Genomic DNA, 20136 nt, shown 5'->3' with positions numbered 1-20136 from the left:
AGGGGGAGGCCGCCGCCGCCGGGCCCCTGTGGAGGCGTGGGCAGGAGGGAAGCCGGGTCTGCCTCCTGAGGTGCGGGCACGGCACCCGCTGCCGTGCCCCTAACTCGCTCGGCTCCGCGGCGGCTTCCCCTCAGAAACCCGCCCGGGTCGCCCCCTGCCCGGCCGCCCGCCCGTCACGGCTTCCCCGGCCAAAGTTTCTCGGCGGCGGCGCCGCACCTGCCCCTGCCAAAGCCCCAGCCCCGGCGGCGGGGGCGAGGGGTGGCACCGCCGGCAGGCGAATAAATAAAGTTGCGGGTTTGGGGAGGGGACGAGCACCCTGGGGAGCCTTCGTCGGGGCTGTCAGCGGCTCGCCCCGGGTCTCGTTCTCCCTCCCGCCCCGTGCACGCCCGGTCCCTCCCCGGGAAGAGGCGCTGCCCACCCGAGGAGGCGCCCGGCGCCGGTGCCCCGCTGCCGCTGCTCACTCGCACACAGCGACAGCCGGGCGTGCACTTCTCGGCGCTCCCGCTAAGTCAGCCCTGGTGTTTTCAGGTTGCTCAGACCTGAAACCTAAGGGGGGAAAAAAAACAAAAAAAAAGGCAAAAAGCTCAGCCGCTCAGCCTTTGTGTCGTTGCTCCCGCCGCCGGGGGTGGGAGCGGTGAAGAGGAGAGAGGTGGTTTTCTATTTTTTATTGTTATTTTTTTAACCTCCCTCGATTTCAATGGATGTGAACTTGGAGTCTTTGGACCTCGGAGGTTTTGGAATATCTACACGCTGATCCTTTTTGTTGTGGCACAGCAGCTCGTTTGGGGAAACCATCCGAAGACGGCAAGATGTTTCTCGCTCTCTTGTACTTCGCTTTGCCCTTAGTGGGTAAGTTGCCGGGGTCTGATTTCTCTGTACATCGCTTCATAAAGCAAGGCATAGGGTTTATGGGATCGGATGCCTGATGGTTGCCAGCTTATTGCTTAGGCAGAACAGTGAAGTTTCCAGTAGTTTTTTATGGCTCTGCCGCACACCACTTAGCCCAGTCTACGTTTCGAGCTTCGGGAGGTTATACACTTAGGTACTTGCCTGCGTAGCCTCCTGTTAAATTGGGCTCTCGCAAGTTACGGGAAAACTTTTCATCTTAATAAGATAAGGCTGCTTAGGGGGTGAGGAGGGTGACCCGAGCTGGCTGAAGGATTACATCTTCACCTGGAGCTGGCAACCTGCCTGACTGCGAGTGGTTTGCAGCCCCGGCTGGTTCCCTTTCCACAGGAGGTGTTTGCCTTTCCGTCCCTGTGTCTGAGGGAGTGTGACGGGGGCACAACGGAGAGGAGAGAGTTAATGTAATTTGCTTTGTTCTCCCGCAGAAGCATCATACGTGGAGAGAAATGGAGGGGGGGATCATAAATCCTACTTTTAAGATACGTGTAGAATAAGCAGAACTGTGTACAGCCTTTAAAAAGTGACTGACGCAAAAAAAAAGGAGGCTAATATCAATCAGCGAGGATACTTATCTCTCTGAGGGGGTTGTTCGTGGATGTAATTGAAATTACAGCAAAGCTGTTGTGGAAAGTGAGGCTGAGTGTTTAACCCCTCAGTTAAGCATGGGAGCGGGAAGGTTATTTGTTTCGCCAAAGTGGATCCAAGGAATAACGAACGCTTGTGCTGTCAGGCACGTTAACCCCTGTGGGTTTTCATTCCTTTTTGCGTTCTCTTGTAAACCAACTGGCAGGGTCAAAACCTCCACTTCCCCTGTGTTCCCACTGAAATGGATCTGCCTAAGACTGTGAAAGCCCCAGGTGGTTTCTGAAACCACCCTGAGGTTTGCAAGGTGCCGCCTGCGGCGAGGAGGTGCCTTGTGCTTCCCGGATGCCTGCCCGGGAGCCCTGGTTAGATCGGCCACATCCCTCAAAGAGAGTTTGTTGGTTTGTGTCTCCTCTTTCTAGATGTACTTCTGTCCACAGAAGTGAGTGGGCTGCCTGGAGGGGACCGCCTGGACTGTGTGAAAGCCAGCGATCAATGTCTCAAGGAGCAGAGCTGTAGTACTAAATACAGGACACTGAGGCAGTGTGTAGCTGGCAAAGAGAGCAACTTCAGCCGGGCGACAGGCCTGGAGGCAAAGGACGAATGCAAAAACGCCATGGAGGCTCTCAAGCAGAAATCTCTGTACAACTGCCGCTGTAAGAGGGGCATGAAGAAGGAGAAAAACTGCCTGCGCATTTACTGGAGCATGTACCAGAGCTTACAGGGTACGTTGCAAAACACAGAAACATTACACTCCCCCTAATGCAGTGTGATTTCGCAGCCCCTCACGTCAGCTAGCTGCTGCCACTGAGACTAAACTGAGGTTCTGACCTTGTAATTCATATTGTGCTCTTCAGCTGCAAACTGAGGACCTTTCATCCGACTCAAGAACAGCTGCTGCTCCGTCTCCTGTTGTTGGGAAATCCACAATGAGGGTTTCCTCCAGGGGACCCAGCTGACCTTTCTAAACCAGAGTCAAACGTTAAGGGCATTAGCAAGTGCAAAAGCTACAAAAACAGTCATTTGGAGACATTTTCCTAATAATTCAAGTCCTTAATTAGGACTCACCTAACAAGATCATAGGACACTGAAACTGATTTCTTAGCTCTTTGCTGACAGTTAAATGTAATAGGAAGAGGAGCATTGTTTTAAGGAAAAGTTTTTCTTTCCATTATTCACTAGCAATATTCCCTGGGCAAGCAGAGGCAGAAAAAAGATCTGTGCTTCCTAGACCAGGTAGAAGTGCCACTTAAAAGGGATATGACAGTGATTGACTTGCAACTTCTGTTCTCGTTGATGCCATTGGCAAACTTTCCATAGTCTGTTGAGAACAGTCAGGTCCTTGGGAGAGATCTGTCATTTTTTTTGGCCCTGCTTTTCCCTGGCCCTGGAGTTAAAGATGCAGTCTTTCATTTCCATGTGGTCCCCATTAAACTTTTTTTCTGTAGCTACTTCTGCATTCTTCCATGGAAGTCATCCCTTTCTGTTCATTTATCCAGGCATCAACTGGAACATTTTAATGAGTCGATATCTATTTGTGTTCTAACTTTCATAATAAATTGCACTACTTTTGGGCATTTTCTGCATTGTAACTAAGTTTCCCTTCCAACAGCATCTTGTTAGGAATGTTTTATTCCAAAGATGTTAGTTTTTTGGCTGTCACCTGGGCTGCTCCTCTAAATAAGAGCTCTACTGCTAATGTGGGTGAAGAGAAAACATCCCTGCTATAGCTTCTGTCCTGTTTCCTATGCTGAGATGGGACAGTCTGGGTGATGTCAGACTGTTACTGCAAATTATGACCTTATCCATGGAGGAAGGAGAGAGAGAAAAGAACCAGTGACAGGGATAAACAACTTGCTACTTTCAGGTGTTCACAGAGAAATAGCCACGCAAGCGGATTAAAGCAGAGTACCTTTCCCAGTTATAGAGTAACTTTATTTGAAGTAAAAGTAAACACAAAATCTTAGCCTGAATTCTTGTATAAAAAAATTAAAAATATTTTTTGCCTTTAGGAAATGACTTGCTTGAAGATTCCCCCTATGAACCAGTTAACAGCAGACTATCAGACATATTCAGGCTAGCACCAATTGTATCAGGTAAGCAGACTTAAAATTCTTTAGCTGAAACATGCTTTTAATCTGCTGCTTTATAGTTGAATTATGGAACTTTAGTAGCTCGTGGAGCACAACCCTCTTAAGTGGAATGTTAATGACTTTTTGGATTTAGAAGTTCATGATATAGTTGCACAGAGCAAAATACTAATTGTCTTTTAAATAATAAGTAAAACTGAAGGAGTTCTTGGCAGGATGGCAATTTGTATTCTTCTTGAGTCATTCTCAACAATAAATGCTAAATTTTCCTGTAGGTGGCAATCTGATTCCCCATGTTCCTAATTTCCTTTTTGGGAATGTGGTCAGTGCAAGTTACCTCCCATTGACATTCAAGAAGAACAGAAGATAATCTTTCAAATGTTTCTGTAAGGGAATGCTTCATAGTTTCACACAGGTTTTTTAATTATTAATTTCAAAATTAAGGCTTGTCATATTTTCTGGAACTGCTGTCTGTTTAAGGAGCCAATTTATAACTTTTTTCTTTTTCCAGTTTTTCTCTTAATTTTTGCTGTTATTTTGTGCCTATCTTTCAGAACTTATTTGTAGTAATTAGAATATGTCACTCAATAATTAAATTACACTGTTTGTTTTTATCAGATTAAGTTGCATTCATTTTGGGTCATACTGAAACAATGAATTTTTGGCATTGACAGGGTTTACAGGTCGGAATTCATATTCTTTTTCATAGTTTCAGGAAGTCTTATGAGGATGCAGTATATACTCAGGACTTCTGTTTGTTTAGTTTCATAAAACAAAACAAAACAATGTGCAGAGCATAATGTGTGTCTGATTGTGTTAAAGCTGTAGTTAACTGACGTGCTACAGATAAGCATTAGTAGATTTCTCTTCAAAAGAAGGGAGGAAAAAAAAAAAAAGCCAAGAGAGTAGCTTGACCAGTTTTGAGCAGTACTTACACTTGTTAGGACCATAAGTCTCATTAAAAGCCAGGGGGATGTAGGTTGTTAAGCATTTAATGGTACAGATTTTCAAAGGCATATAGACACATAAAATGTAGATAACTGCCCATTGGGATTTTCAGAAGGGCTAAGTGATTTAAATAGGCGTTAGATGCCCAGACAATTTTAAAAATTCTAAGTGCTTAATGCATCTTTAGGTATCTTAATGCCTTTGAAAATCAGACCTTCAGTCACTTTTCAAAATGTGGCTATAGATACAAATCACATACATCCTTTGAAAGGATAATCTGAGTTTGGTGAGCAAGTCTATTGCAGAAATAGAGAGCAAAGATTAATTTCTGAAGAATCTTAATTTATTTGTTTATTGCTTAAAAACAACAACAAACAACTGAATACAAAATCAATGTAGGGAAGTTCCAGGCTGTTTTCTTAAAGTTTATGGTCAGCCTGCCAAGGGTCAAATTCTAACCTACCTTTGCAGTGTTTCTCTGTGGAAATACCCTATGTACACTCTGACTTCCCATTATACTTCAGATTGCACATTTACTTACAAATTATCTTAGAAATGCAATAAGTTTTTCTACCTGTTTAGTGTGATGGTAGAACATGATGTATTTGCCAACAAGTGATGTCCTTCCTACCACTGCCACTTGGAATGCTGGTGGACTAGTTAGGACACATTCACTAATGCATCAGTATTTGGAAGTATTGCAATCTTAAAGAGAAATATTAGCAAAAGTTACTTTACTTATCATCATGGTTACTACTGCATGTAACATTCGTTAAAGCAGCCAAGTCTTCAAGTTTTTCAGGGCACTGCCCATACCTCAAACAGCAGAACTTTCTAAGATTTTTATGGCTTGATTTTTAAAAAAAACAGACAAAACTAGAAAAAGTGTACAAGCAGTGTTGGCAGTAGTGTCATAACTGCTGATCTGCTAATATAATAATTTATCCTTACAGATAGATGTTGCTGCAGTGTGCACTCTCATGAAAGTTACCTGGGTGCAATTAAAAGCAGCTGTTAACCCATGCCTGTCATTTAGGTTACTTTATGGTACTGTATGACTTGGTATATATCAAGCCTACTGCTTCTTCTGTTTTTTTCTTTTTATTATTATTATTACTTTTTTGAAACAGTGTAGAAAATCACAGTAATTGTCTTCCTGTGGTACATGGGACCAGGGGGAGACGTTTGGCTAACAGGACTATTTTGCATTTTATATAAGTCTTTTGAAGCATACCTAAGTCTAAGAAATGGAGGACAGTTCTAAAAAGAGGTTAAAGTTGGCCTAATTCTGTGCTGCAAGATGTTCAAAATTGCATCCTTTACTTAAACAGAACACCACATTCTTATTCGTTCAAGCATCAATATGTTGACTTAAAACAAAATTCATGAATATATTGCTAAACCTGATACTAATTTGTAGTTTCTCTCCATTTCCCATTAACATAATATGAACAAATGATGTGGTCTCACTATTAAAATGAAGCTTTGTGTTATGTTTTTAATTGGCCTGCGTTGCACTGGCACTAGTGTTTTAATTAATCTAGAACTATAAAGACAAGGTAAGTGTTCCATATAAAATTTAAAGGAATGTCCAAAACATAGAAAATAAAAATCTAAACCCACAAAATTATTTATCATAGTGCTAGTTGTTAAGCACAGGGTATCATATATCTAGATACTATAACAAGCATGAATTTTGTATTTGACTCTACTATATTTGCAGGGCAAGTGTAATGTAAAAAAGATGACTAAAATAGGAATGTGATTTCAGTGTTTGATTTACTTGTGAAAATGTGTCCTGTGTATTCAGGAGCTTGACCTTTCTTCCTTTCTGTCTACGCTTTAAGTTTAGAATTCAGCTCCTCCTAAGAAGTTAGTCCTGACATCTCACATTGCCAAATCCAGGACTGTGACTCTTCCCAGTACAGAGCGGTCTTATTTTTTGGTTTGCTGTATACATGTCTGATTTTTCTTTAGAAATGCTATGTCTGATGTGGTGCTTCTGCTTCAAGGCTGTGAATTCCATGCTAGTAGGCAGCCCTTGGAATTACTGAAGACCTGTGTGTGTGTTTCAGAGAGTAGCAGATTTGGGTTACTTACTGTGATGTAAAGCTTAAACAACCATTTTTGCTTAAACCTTAACAGCTTCTGAGAGGTGAAAACATTTTAAGGCTATTGACTTACATCACAACTACAGTAAATGCAAAATCTGTTGATTCATTTTTAAGAGTTGAGTTTCACACCAAAGGAAGCATAGACGCTTGAATTAGTTTGTCACTTGTTAAAGCTAACTACAGCTTTTTACTACTTGGGGAACAGTTTGCCTCTTGAATTTGTATTTTATTTGACCATCATGACTGAAAGATATCTTACTGTTTTGATATCAACTGATACAGTGTAGTGGCCGTCTCAGTGGCATATAGTAAGGAAATACCTTGCATTAAAACTCTAGCTTCATGTTATCTGTGGAAATACTTACAAAACAAATGTTTCGGAAATGTCTCATTTATTTCAACACAAAACTGAGAGTCACTAAAGCCAAATAAAAAGCCTTAAGCCATGGCTGTGAAGTGGTGTGAACCAAATACATAATGTTAAAAAGAACTGAATATTTAGATCAACATATTTAGGATGACGTATGCCTATGTATTCATTTTTAAGTTACCTAGTTAATCACAGGTTTATTATCCAATTTTTCAGCTTTGTGTATCATTTCTTCTTTATTTTACATTTACTATATTAAAAACGATCTTAAATAACATGCAACAACAATCTGAGTTTCTTAGACATGGAAGTTTTGCTGGTAATCTGTGGTTGGTTACATGCTTAGTGTAGTAAATTGTTTTTGCAAAGTGCGTGTTGTGTCAGCAACAAATGAGAGAGAAAGTGGCTCCTATGACTGTATTTCAAAAAGGAGGTTTTCCCGATTCTGCTTTTCTCATAAGAGGCTGTTTGCTCTTCAAAGACTTTGGGAATCTCTTCTTGCAGATGGTGTTTGGGAGCTTAAATTAAAAAAAAAGGGTATACTTTATACTTACTGTGGTAAATTTGTTAATTAAAAGGAGAGTTCAGTAGACAGCACAGCACATAGGGCGTCTTACTGGCGTGTGTAATTCCTCATTGGAGCAATGTGAGGAGCATAGCAGATGAAGGTGTTAGGTTTGACTGCCGTACTGAGTAAGCTAGAAGTATGAATGCAAACAATAATTGTCAGTAAGGTGGCCTTTTATTGCATTTAAAATTTGAGACCATAAAAAAGTCAGCAGTGATGGAATTTTCAGAAGGATGTGTGTGCTGGTGGTGTTTAAATTAGACAGTTTCATGTACGCTCTTTCTGTGGGATATTTAAGGATTTTGTGGAGATGGAGGTGGGTCTCCCTGTAGGATCTCTGTGTGGTTCAGAAGAAAGGAGTGGGTTGGTAGTTTTCCCCCTTCTTCTGAGCTATTGGAAGTCTTGTAGGCATCCTGTATGATTGGAGTTCACCAGTGAGAAAGCAGGTGCTGGGAAAGAATGAACTTCAGTATGCAAAACACTTCTTCAGGTCCTCCCCATTGCTTTATCCTTCCCAGGCTGGGGTGCAGGCATCACAGAGGGTGGGTGCAAGCGTTTCCTTTGGAAAAGTTGCTCAGAGCAAAGGCAGGGGAGGAAGACTAGGGTATTTCAAAATGGATTTGCAGGATCCAGAGAAACAGAGCTTCCTTGTCCATGTGCTTAAAGCTCTTCAGGATTCTTTGTGCCCATCCTTTCTCTTTCTGCTACTTCTGTAAAGCGCAGGGTACACAATGAGAAAACACTGTGTCATAGTGTGTTAATATTGTCCAGGCTTTCCTAATCCTGAAATTCTTTTAATCAAGAGTTGACTATGTTTCCCCCATCCATTTTCACAATTCTTGTCCTAACGTAAGAGCTGTGCTCTACTAAGTAAAAGTAACCTGCTACTACTTAGTAAATTACTTTTCTTTTATAGAATCCACATATAGATCTATTATTATTATTATTTATGTTACAGTCTCTGTCCTAGTGAAAAGCTTTTTCCTTTTGGAGTCTGTGGCATGTGAATTAGTGGCTTCCGCAATGAATAAATACTGTATGACATCCCCAATTCCTGCAGCCTGAGGCTTCTAATCCCAAGTCTGTTCCTAAATCTATGCGTATTTCAAATACTATGTATTTTTCTAATTTAACGTGTTCTTTAGACATTGTAAGAATATTTGCAGTGCCACGTTTCTACAAAGGCAATTTAATTTGCAAACTACTAAATATGTTGATTTCTCTTGACTGTTTGCAATACTCTTATTAGCTCTTCTCCTTTATATTGTTGCATTTTTTAATTTCAGAAAAAAAAAAGATATTTCATGTTACTTACCTTGCTCATTCACCCAATTTCATAAACAATAAACCAGATCCTATTAAGTTAATAGGAGTCTTGCAATCAGATTCTGTTCCCACTGAAGTAAGCATAACACATCAAAATCTTTTTATTTGATTACAATGTATTCTGTTTCCTGTTGTAATTTTTTGGCTTAGTTCTGGTTTTCTGACGTGCGGTTGAGGCTTTTGAAACAGAAAAGTAAAAATGTACTGTTAATTTTGCCTATACTGGACTCTCTGCATAGCTATATTCTCCTTTCTCAGATACTGTCTATTAATCAGAATAATAGTTTTTGGACCAAGATTTAATATTATTGTTACAATTGTAAATCTGGAGTAACGCTCCAGTGAGAATTTGTGTCCCTTTGCATGTTTCAAGAAAAAAACAAACAAACCTGGGCATCTATTTTAGCTGCATTTAACAAAATGAAAATAGTTTGACAAAATAAATCTAATAGGAGCATGTACAACGTTTGTGTTCTTTGACATTTCTGTCTGCAGATTTTCTTTGCAGAGACAACTAGGCAGGCTTCCAGTCAGATAACAAGTTATCAAGGCTGAATAGATACTAGTTGCTGATTTCCACTTCTGCCATTTCCATAATCAGATTGGACTTCACACAAAAGTGTGTCACTTTGGTGACTGTTGGCTTGCAGGAGCTCTTTGAATTTCCTGTTTTCTGCATTTCTTGAAGCTAGATCTGATTATGAGAGGGGAATTAAGTACCTTGCTGAAGTAACTGATTGACTATCTTATAAAGGCAGTGCATACACACTTTAACTTCAGCAGGAACATGAACAAGCCTGGAAACACCAACTAAGAATATATAAATATTCCCAGTTAGTCCGTATTTCTTGCCTTGGTGAGATAATTGGAACCTTTTTTCTAATATCTTTGAAGATTTGTTAGAAGAAAATTTCTATCCTCTTTAGCATGACACCGTTCTGAGCAAATGGAGAGTTTCTGCTTTTCCCAGTAGTCTGGGCAGGGCTTGTCAACCCATTTCAACACGGGAATGGGATGAAATCCATTCCATGGAAGGAGGAAGCATCTGGTGATACAACACAGAGTATTTCTGCATGAATATTCAACATCTCCTTGAATGCTAGGAGCAAGAGAGAATATGTAGGAGACTTGAAGGAAACTCCAAGGAGAGCAGTGTTCTCCTGAAGCCTCAAAGGAAAGTGATGGGAGATAGCTGGTTGAATAAGCATGGTCTGGATTCTGCTTTTAGCATACAGTATGTACAGCAAAGCACAGCTTTGTCTCAAGTAGCCTCTTTGGAGAGCAGAATTGCCATCCCTTTAGTCTGTATGTTTGCAGGAAAGCCTCACAGCGTGGTAAACCAGGTATCAAATGAACAAACGTGTATGTGCTTTTGAGCAGCAAATTGTATATCCTTCTGTTTCTAATCATAGGCCAGCCTTGTGGTTTGTGTAAGTACCACACTACTTCTTAGGAAGTAGGAGCAAAGGTGGACAGGTATCTGCCGATATCCCACCAATATCGCTGGGATAACTTGGAGAGATGGGGTGCTTATCGCTGAGGAGGGAAGCAGGGTCTGGTCACCCATGGGGAAGAGAGGCATCCATTTCAAGGAGCTGGCTAACAGGAGCAGTCGTGGGCTTCGGGGGGACAGAACAACTCACCACGAAGTTTACATTTTTGTCAGGTATCCGCAAATTGGTGTGTTGCAGGGAAAAGCAGTTGGACGCAGCAGTCTCATTCACAGTTGAAGGCATGACATGGTGAGAGCAAGAGAAAAAACCCATGTTTCCTCTGATGTAGGTCTGTGGCAGCATAGGGATGCTGCTGTGGTGCAGGTACCAGGAGGACTGGTGCAGCAGGGATGGTGAGGCATCTGTCTATGGCAGTCTTCCTCAGGGGGCTTGTCGGTAAGCTGCATCCCCTCGTGAAATGCAGAGAACAGTGCCAAAAAGAGCAGCATCCTGCAGCTCGCCGTCTCTTGATGGCACAGCAAGGTGCAGCTCCTGGCAGGTGATTTGCAGTCTGGCTCTTAACATTTTAAAATATTTTAGAACTTTACTTTTATAGCCCTATTTGTGTTTGATTCTCAAGGATAACTTTGGCAGCAATGGAAAAGCCAGTGGTATCTGTCAGGAGTTGACAGTATGTTAAAAACGCTGAGAGTAAAATGCCTGTATGTGATGAAAAGAAATAAGAATTTCTGAGTCGCAAGGCAGAATTTATTTGTGATAAGCATCATACATTTCTTATTTTAAGCTGTACATTGTATTATTTTAACCTTGGAAAGGAATGTGTTTACAGCTTTGATTTTAGAAGTGTGATGATGATTTTTGTTGATGAAACTAATTCTGTAATTATTTTATATTAGTGTTTTGGTTTTATTTTGACATGATTGCATTTTCATTGGGTGAAACTAATGCAACAGTGCTATCGATGTAGTTAGGGCATTAACACAATTAAGTTATTTTCTGGATAGTTCTTTAGTTACTGTGATGCTTTGACGACAATTTTTGTGTCAGGCTATTGTCCTGTGCAATCTGCACTCAGCTGAAAATTTAACATGAGAGATGCATGACACAGTGTAATGGCATAGAGATAGCTCTTCCTGCATAGAAATTCACAGAAATGATGGGTTGTAAAGAGAGTTGAAGATCTCAAACAATTTGAGTAGGAACCCATAAATAAAGATGAATTTCTGCATTCACTGGTTATATGATTTTATCACTGTCTGGTGTCCATAAAATACATGTTCCCATTAAAGTTTTGTCATGCAGCTGATGAGGTTCAAAAGTGTTAAAAGCTTCCACTTTCCTCCTTTTAAATTCCACACCCTAAATTCAGTATTAAAACTCAGTTCAGCAAAACCAGTTCCTTCCTTTCCCTTCTTTTATGACAGGCTCCTCCACGCTCTCCTGCCTGATGGCTTCTCCTTGTGGCCCTTCTCTGCCCCTACCCCGCTCTCCCCTTCTCTGTGGTCCGGTGCCTGCCTGTCCTCCACTGTCCCGTGCCTCCGCTGATGCGTCGCCTCCTCTCCTCCTTGAGAGCTGCCCTATAACTCTGCTTTTTTCCAGCGTTCTCCAAACTGTTCTCACCCTCCATATAAAGAGTTTGAAATGTGGTCTAATAAAAGAAATTGTTCCTGAGTAATGGAGCTAATAAAGCCCCGTTTCCTATAAATTCGAGTCCTCAATCTCCTCTCTGCCCCCTGTTCTCTACACAGACAGAGCTCCTATTTTCTGTCTCTGTGCCATGCTCTCTCCACAGCTACTCCCTCATCACTTATCCTTAATTCTGCCCCACGTCGCTGGTCTCTGTGGGGCAGCACATGTTGCAGCTGGCTGGATGTTAGGCACGTGCTGAAGGACTGTAAGCACATGTGGGTTGGCACCTTCTTCTTCTCAGAGCCGGAGAGATACCGGCTTTTTCCTCAGCAGGCAGGTCCACTTGGGTCCATCTCCCCCACCCAAACCTGCAGTTTTTCATCAAATTTGTAAGAATTTCCTGTTCTCTGTCAAACGTGGCCAAGTATGTCCTGTGGGTTAAAAGGTTGCTGAGAGCTTCAGGGGTGTGGAGATGAGACTGATACTTAACTTACCTATGTTTCCTTGAAAAACTAGGATTAAAAAAAAACAGGTACAATTCCTGTCATATCACAAAGCATTAGACTGTGACATATCCCATCTTATTCTAGTCTCATAAAACATCTACTGTGTTGTGCAAGTGATATAAATAAACATGCAATGGACTTGGAACGCACAGACAATTAAGTACAGTCGATGGCTGACAGTTGTACCGGATAATTGAGCATCTCAGGATTCTTAAAATGGAAAATAATTCATGCATTTAGGTTAGTTGGCATGAAGATTATTTACTCAAATTCAGAAATAAAACAAGAAAGTAAGATCATGTCCAAAAGCTGTTATGTGTGAACACATACATCACATTTAATTATTTGAGTAATGCTATATCATATTTACAAATGACATCACATTTCTTGGAGTCATCTTCTTTTCTAGATGGAATATGGTCATAAAGAAAATCAAGAAAGATGATATCTTTTGGTGGTAGTTTCAAGGAATTATGTCCAAATACCCAGACTTCCCCAGGCTTGCCACTTGCAAATAGAGTGGAATCTATTCTGCACAGCAGTGACTTTGCATTAATGAACGCTTAAGCAGCAGATTAAAATGTCTGTTTAAAAAATAGGTTAGGATTATATAATAGCACAAGTCTGGGATACTAATAGCAGCGAAGATAATTTTATTGAGCAGATTAAGCGCAATTAGTTCTCAACTGCAGAACGTCTAAATACAATACCGAATCAAAATCCAACCCCTGCAGCTTTACTTGCTTTCCTTCACACCTACAGGATCTGCACCTGACGGCAAAGTAAATTATCATTTTTATTGTTGTTCATTTTGTATTGCCATGGGAATGTACTTCATGTTATCCATTAGGACCCAGGCAAACAAGTCTTTTCTCCACACGCGCCATCATGAAGCGAGACATGATTGAAGACAGCAAGGTGTCTGCGCTACTTGAAATGCTTTTATAAATTGATAAATTTGCTTGTCAGATTTCTTTAAAGGATTGCATGGATAACACCTGCTATAGCCTTATATGAAAAGTTACGAGAATTACAGTTTTATCATAAACCCATAGTTATTTCCCTCATAAGCTATTTGCTTAATTTTAGTGTCCTAAATAGTGAAAGGGAGACGAAAACTTGCAGGGGTTGGTAACACTTATGACCTGATGAAGTAAACTGCTTTGATCCTTTGAGAGGTCAAACTGTGTGTGTGCTTCTAAGCAAACATTCCCCAAGGCTGCTGATGCGTGAGATGTCTCTTCCCATTGCGAAATGTCCCACCTTCGCAACAGAAAATTAAAGGAGACTTGTAAAGAAATGTGGTGTGTTAGCATATTTGATCTTGTGTATAAATTGGTGCAAGATTTGTTGAATGCAGGGTGTTGTTTTCTTTTTTGCAGTACATAGGGATATCTAGACAGCTCTTGTGGTTTGAGTAGAAAGTGAATGCATTAATATTACTGCATTAATGTTTAGGGAGAAAGGCATACAATGTTGTTTTGTTGCTTTTTTTTTTCATTCAATACATAGAGAGTAATTTGACTTGAAGCTTCATTTAGCTCTTTAATACATTTCTGCTGTATAGCTAAACATATCTTCATGCCCTTGACCTTTCCCTAAGAGCTGTGGGAAGATTAAAGTGCATACATGAGAATAAATTTAGAATTAATCTATTTTAAGAAAAATTCTGCCGTATGCCTTAGTTATCCATGAAATGGTATTGTTTTTGTCCCTACAACATGCCCGGTCTGGCAGAGCTGAGTAAAACAACCCTCTGCTGGAGCAGGGCTCTGGGACTTGTAGAAATGAGAAGGTAGGTAGGTCATTTTTCACTCCCCACTCAATCCTTGTCCTCCTTGCGGAAGCTGCCAACAAAGGTGCCAATTACAGTGATGATTTCTGTAGCTCAGGTATCTGGCCTGTAACGTGCCCCCTTCCCCCAGTCTCGCTCTGTGTAGTTCACCGTGTGAATGCAGTATAAATACTCTTGGTCATTACCCTCTTGCACTGTGTTTGAACTAGCGACTAAAAGGTGAGCTTGTCAATATATTAAGGACATCATTAATGGCATAACCACAGCCATAAACAGTGAATAATGGTGACAGCGTAGCTTTATTTATTTCGTATTACAAAATGTGTTGGTATCTCCAGGCATCTTTTAAGCTGTATGGATACTTCTGAAAACAGACTTAGTGACATCCACTGTAAGCAGCTGCTCTGCAGTGTTCTTAATTATCTACTTTAAATTACTCACTTTAGACAGAGAATGGTTGTACTTGTGAAGCTGTCATCTTTAGGGCTTAGGTACGGCATTACTGTGCAGTAATTATACAGTCTGAGGCTAGCTTTCACCTATGCTAATTGCAGGTAAGCTTACAAATGTCTCAGATTATTAAAATGAGAGCTCCTTCCTGTTGCATTCAGTCAAGTTTTTAAATGTTGCAAACTTTTGGTTCTGCTTTAAAGAGAAAAGGTCAACGTAAAAATCTTACAAATATCAATACTTTGCATAGCTAAGAAAATGAGCAGTGTTCTTCCTTTGTGCCTTACAAAATTGTATTTGTAGCACTGCAACTGTATGTAGAGCTTTTTCCTCATTATTTTAAATTACTATTGTGATTTAAATATCTATGTAATCCTACACAGACATAGTAAAACCAAAACCGTGTCTAAAAGATAATCAATAAGTGGCTATACCTATGATACTAACAGGAGGCAAAAGAAATCAATTTCATAAATAGCAGTGTTTTCTCTAAAGTTGCTCTCTGTAGGATGTTCAGAAAAAATCACAAATTTCTGTCATGCAGGCAGTATGCCATATCTGGTCTAGACTGTGAGAAGAAACATAATGTACAAGCTACAGAAGGAACTATTTTGTCCCCCAGAGAATAAAATAGAGCAAACAGTTAAGCTCCCCTTGAGCAGAAATATGCGCTAATTGAAGGGCTCAGGACTGCTCTGTAAAAATCAGCGTTCAAGCTTGTAGAATATGTAAAGTGAGTAGTTTCTGTCTTTAGCCAGAATGAGAGGTATAATAAATGATTATGGACCCGGACTGGGTTGAAAAGAGCTACTTCCCTGTTATCAGAACAGGAGACGTGAAGTGCTTGTAACAGATAGCTGCTGTATCTCCATAGCAGGCTGTACTTCTGTGGCAAAGAGTGTCACTGATAGATTAGGGTGACAATTCATAATGTTCCTGAGAGTGAGTGCTACGTGTTGAACAAGATCAGAGGCTCAAGGAGCATGTCTTGGAGAATTAAGGTTTATTACTTAGCCGTCTGTGTAGTTTTCAGAATTTAAAAGGATTTACAATATTTGAAATACGTTTAAACTCAGAAAATACTGGTATTTCAGAGTAATGCTTTACAAATCATATTTTCCTCAGATCTTAGTTGTGTGCGGTGTCTGATTTGGGGTATTAACTTTTTGTTGCGTGACATGGTAGAGTAGCAGAGAAGTATTGTAAAATTCTAGAAATCCCTGTGCCTATTTGGAATGATTTCTTAGAGTTCAGAACAGGAGAGCTAGAAAGATTTTTTTGAATGTCTTAACTTCTCAGATGTTTATTATTTTGGACTATTTATTTTTTAAAGAGTGGCAAAAGTCTTAAAACACATCTCTAAATCCACCTGCAGATGTTCAGCAGCAGGGTTTTGGCCAGCTTCCAGGACTAGTGTATAACGGATATTAGGGAAGAGGAGAAGGTTTCTTTGAGGTATTTTTACCACTGGGGGACTCCTGCTGTTCACATTTCTTCCGTACTGTTTGGAGCAGCTCGCGTTTGGTTTCCACGATGGAGTTCAAGCGCAGGGCGGAGGGGCTGCCGGGGCTGTAAGAGGTGCAGCCAGCGTAGGTTTCCTAGAGAGTTGTGATAATTTTTGTTGGCAAATGTGGCATTTACCTAGTTCCCGTTAAAACACCCAGATGTTAAACTAGGTTGGTTCTCTTCACATCTGGTGCTAGCATGAGAAGCTGCACGGTTTGTAGATGTGCCTGAGTTCATTCTTTTGACAGTTTTATCCTTAGCATTTTTAAGACTTGAGCGAGGAGGTGCTGGCAGGACTTTAGCTTTTTTCGTATTAAATGTAAAGGCTGAGCTAATGTGTATTTGGCAAACACAAGCACTTTGAGGTCAGGACACTTAGGATGTAGCTTTTTCTCTTTTGTACAATTCATTTTTGTCACAGCCTTGAAATTATATTCAAACATTCCTTTTCCAGTATATGATATAAATTAATGTTTTACCAGTATCTAAAATCACCTTTGCTGATGCACTTAAAGTCTGACTAATACATATATTAAAGGAAGAGTTAAGGTACAAACGCATCTCTAATTACGGGCCTGTCTGACTGAAAAGTTTCTTTTCATAAATCATGCAAGAACAGGAAGGCTAGGAGCCTCGCTCGTTCTTGTAAACTTCCAGAACTTACCCCCAAAATAGCTCTTTTCCATTGGAAAAAAAAAATGTTTATCCTAATTTCCTGACTGTATTTTAGATGGGTCATTCTGTGACAGTGTATTTTTCTTCCAGGTAGGAGTTTTCAAAACCTTTACAGGTGGTATCAGCAGACCACCGACTTTTGCCATAGTGCTTTTTAGGAAGGACCGAAGAGAAGAGATGTGTTTGTATTTGTAATACAGCTGAACAGCAGCTGGCAGCTTGTAAAGACCCAAACCTTCCTGCCTGGAATGCAGTGTGGTGTCCTTATACCACAGGATATTTAGGTCAGCGTGTTTTTAAAGACGTATAGAAAAGGGAAGGCCAAATATTTTTGAGGCGGTATTTGTTGCGGTTGGATTGCAAGCTCCGTCACAGTTCATTTTGTTGCGCTATTTCTTCTGTCCGTAGTTGTAGCATCACAGCCAAGTGAGTTCAAAGGTGTTAGTTAGTTGGAAACAGAAGTCCCTACCCTCACATCTAGCTTTCAGAGCCCATTTAATTTATTAGAGCTAATAAAATGAATCACACTTCAGATTGTCAATCATGCCACTGTTTTATTTCACAAAACAAACAAAGAAGAACCAAGTTGCGTTTGCTTCATGAGGAAGTTTGTCTTTTGTTGTTTAGAGAATGTATCCTGTGATGACTGTCATACGGCATTAATTTTTATGCTGTACTTAGAATTTCAATACCTGAATTTCTGGCAGTTTCTTTTCTTCATTGGTGACAAGTAAATGTTGAGTATTCACTTGAATTTCTTTTTTTTTTTTTTAAGTAACACCTGAAGTGAGGCAGGCTGATACAAGGCAAGAAGGTAACAATTTGTACCTTAGTAAAACTAAAAAATTTCTCAAACAGCTAATTAGAGGGCTGCAGGTAGTGTAAGAGGTATATTTAAACAGAAAATCCTCTGGCCATTGTCGCTCTACTTTCACGTGTGTTGAACAGCCATTCTTTCAAGTACCAAAACCGGGCAGTTGGCAGCATCCTCCTCGAGGAGGACATAAATTCCTGTATTTGATGCTGGAGAGAAAGAAATGACAGGTTTGCTTTTTAATGTGGTATAATTCCATAAACTCTGGTGCTATGTTATATCCTAATATGATAAATGTTGATGTGTAATGAGGCATAAACGTTTTTCTAATTGTTACTCTTTTCGCTAGTTGTGAATTGGCCACTAATGGGAAACTTAGGGATCTGTTACAGAGGAGTTCAGTTAGATGGAGAGCAGTCACACTGCAGCAGCCATTTGCCAAGCCCAATGGCAGTTCTTAGGGACATGTGACAGAGCAAGAGGAGTGATGTTTGCATATCTTAAATGTAGTATTTCATCATGTCACATAGTTCTGTGAAGAATATATGTTGCACTAACTATGATAGTATTCCAGTTACTTCATTTAGTTTCAGATTTATTTTTTTTTTAAAGGAGGGTTAGATCAAATTTTGTAAAAGTTTGCTGCTTATTTTTGCATTCTTATATGGTGGCAAAATGTGTCTTGTATTATTTTGTCTGTTCATCTGGCAATTTTAATTTTATTTTTTAATCTGGATAATCCATATTCATAACGTTAAATTATGAGAAATGTTTATTGTAGGCTATGTTTCATAATTAACCAAAAACTAGTGTTTTCTCTTGCTTTCAGTCATAGGACAGCCATTTATGTTCTATTATTAGAGTCTCTTTACTGTAGGCCTCAGTTACCATTAAGTCTCTAGTTGTTTTCCATCAGCGTTAGATCAAGATCAGCTTCACTGGACCTGATTTGTAGTCCTTCCTTAGGCAAAATTTTTGTTCAGTTCAAGTGATGCTTTCCCAGTTGAGCTACTGTCAACAATGCTGTGTCTTTGTGTATTGTAGATTGCAAGTGTACCTTTAATCGCATCTTTTGGAACTCCATATGTGTGTGTGCCTACTTTATTCACACAGCTATATTCACACCGATATTACCTTCCCTCTAAGTTATTTCTAAGCTCTATGACATTTAAAGAATATTTTTCATGTTTTTAGTCTGATTCTAAATTTCATTTTTGATTGTAAGTTAAAAGCTTTTCGGTGTTACGCCACAAAAAGCTCATGGGCTTCCATGCAGTAGTCTGATGCCTCTGATAGATGATCCTAGAGGTACCTCTTCCAGAAAACAGTACATGTTCTTGATAGTTACTCTTGTATTACAACTTCTGCTTCTTTGCTTTGAGCAATCTGGTAAGGAAACTATATCAACCTGAGCCTGGGAAATGCCTTCCAAGCAGAAGAGAATTTCAATGTGGATGGCTCTTGATATTAAAGACCTGTAATTCTTTACAATGCATAGGATGTTCCATACTCTCTCTTATATTGATAAAAGTTAATTTGATATTAATATGTGTGTTACTGTTCAGTAATTCCTGACCTTCTATCTCATTCTGCTGAAGGTTCTGAAAGGCTCTTTTAGTAACAAGATGGGCTTTCATGGAGCGCTTTGATGTCCTGTTTGTGATGCTCATCGTGCATCCTGTATGTATTCTAAGGGCTGCTGTGATCATCACCTGACTCTTAAAAATTGGTATTCATTTCAGGAGAGCAAGCAAGCTTTAAACAGTTACGGTGTGAAAGCTGCATGCCCTGATATATCAGGAAAGATACTACTGAGACTCTGTATGAATTCATTCACAAAACTGATGTCTGCATTGCGCAGAACAGAATCAGCAGCCTTATGTTTTTCTCCTAAACTTCATACTACAGATGGGGAGAATTTTTTCTGTGGAACACTGAGTTTATAGCTCAGCAGTCAGATAGCAGCTGCATTTTCCTCCATTACCAGATCCTCAGCAACATCTTGTCCTGTTTGTAAAGCCATCTAGTTTATGAAAGTTAAAAGGCTACCAAACAGAGCAAGCCGCTCAAATTTGTGCATTACACAGCTGCTAGATCCAGAGCTGATGCACAGGGAGAGCAGTATACTCGACTTCATATAATTGATAATGTTGGCACTTTTCATGCCATGGCTCTGAAAGGACTGAAGCTTAGCAGTCACCCTTGACTGGCTTTGTGCTGGCATGCACCCAAAGAAAAATAAGTTAGCTCTCCTATGGCTGCTTCAGTTCTTCAAGATGCTTTAGTCAGTAGAAGTTCACTGCTAAGAAGAGATTTGAATCACGAGGAAAATGAGAGTGAGTGACTGCTGCATCTCTGTGTATGGAAGCACTGAATGTTAGAGGTCATACATGCAGCCATGGC

General features: G+C 40.1%; 1 protein-coding gene across 2 annotated transcripts in view; it reads left to right on the top strand.

Annotated features, from left to right (window-relative positions):
* Positions 1-229: 229 nt before the first annotated feature.
* The window catches only part of GFRA1 (GDNF family receptor alpha 1), a 145950-nt gene continuing 126043 nt past the window's right edge, over positions 230-20136 (top strand). Inside the window, exons 1-4 of one of the 2 annotated variants that reach the window (XM_040563163.1) lie at positions 230-649; positions 775-849; positions 1911-2213; positions 3501-3584. In XM_040563163.1, the coding sequence (XP_040419097.1) occupies positions 810-849; positions 1911-2213; positions 3501-3584 (427 nt within the window). In that variant the 5' untranslated portion in view covers positions 230-649; positions 775-809. Of the gene's footprint in view, positions 850-1910; positions 2214-3500; positions 3585-20136 lie in introns of both variants that reach the window. The other variant, XM_040563162.1, reaches the window with a different exon arrangement.

The sequence above is a fragment of the Cygnus olor genome, chromosome 7 (assembly GCF_009769625.2).
Source record: "Cygnus olor isolate bCygOlo1 chromosome 7, bCygOlo1.pri.v2, whole genome shotgun sequence".
Taxonomy (NCBI): Eukaryota; Metazoa; Chordata; class Aves; order Anseriformes; family Anatidae; genus Cygnus; species Cygnus olor.
This window is presented reverse-complemented; position numbering and strand designations above follow the sequence as displayed.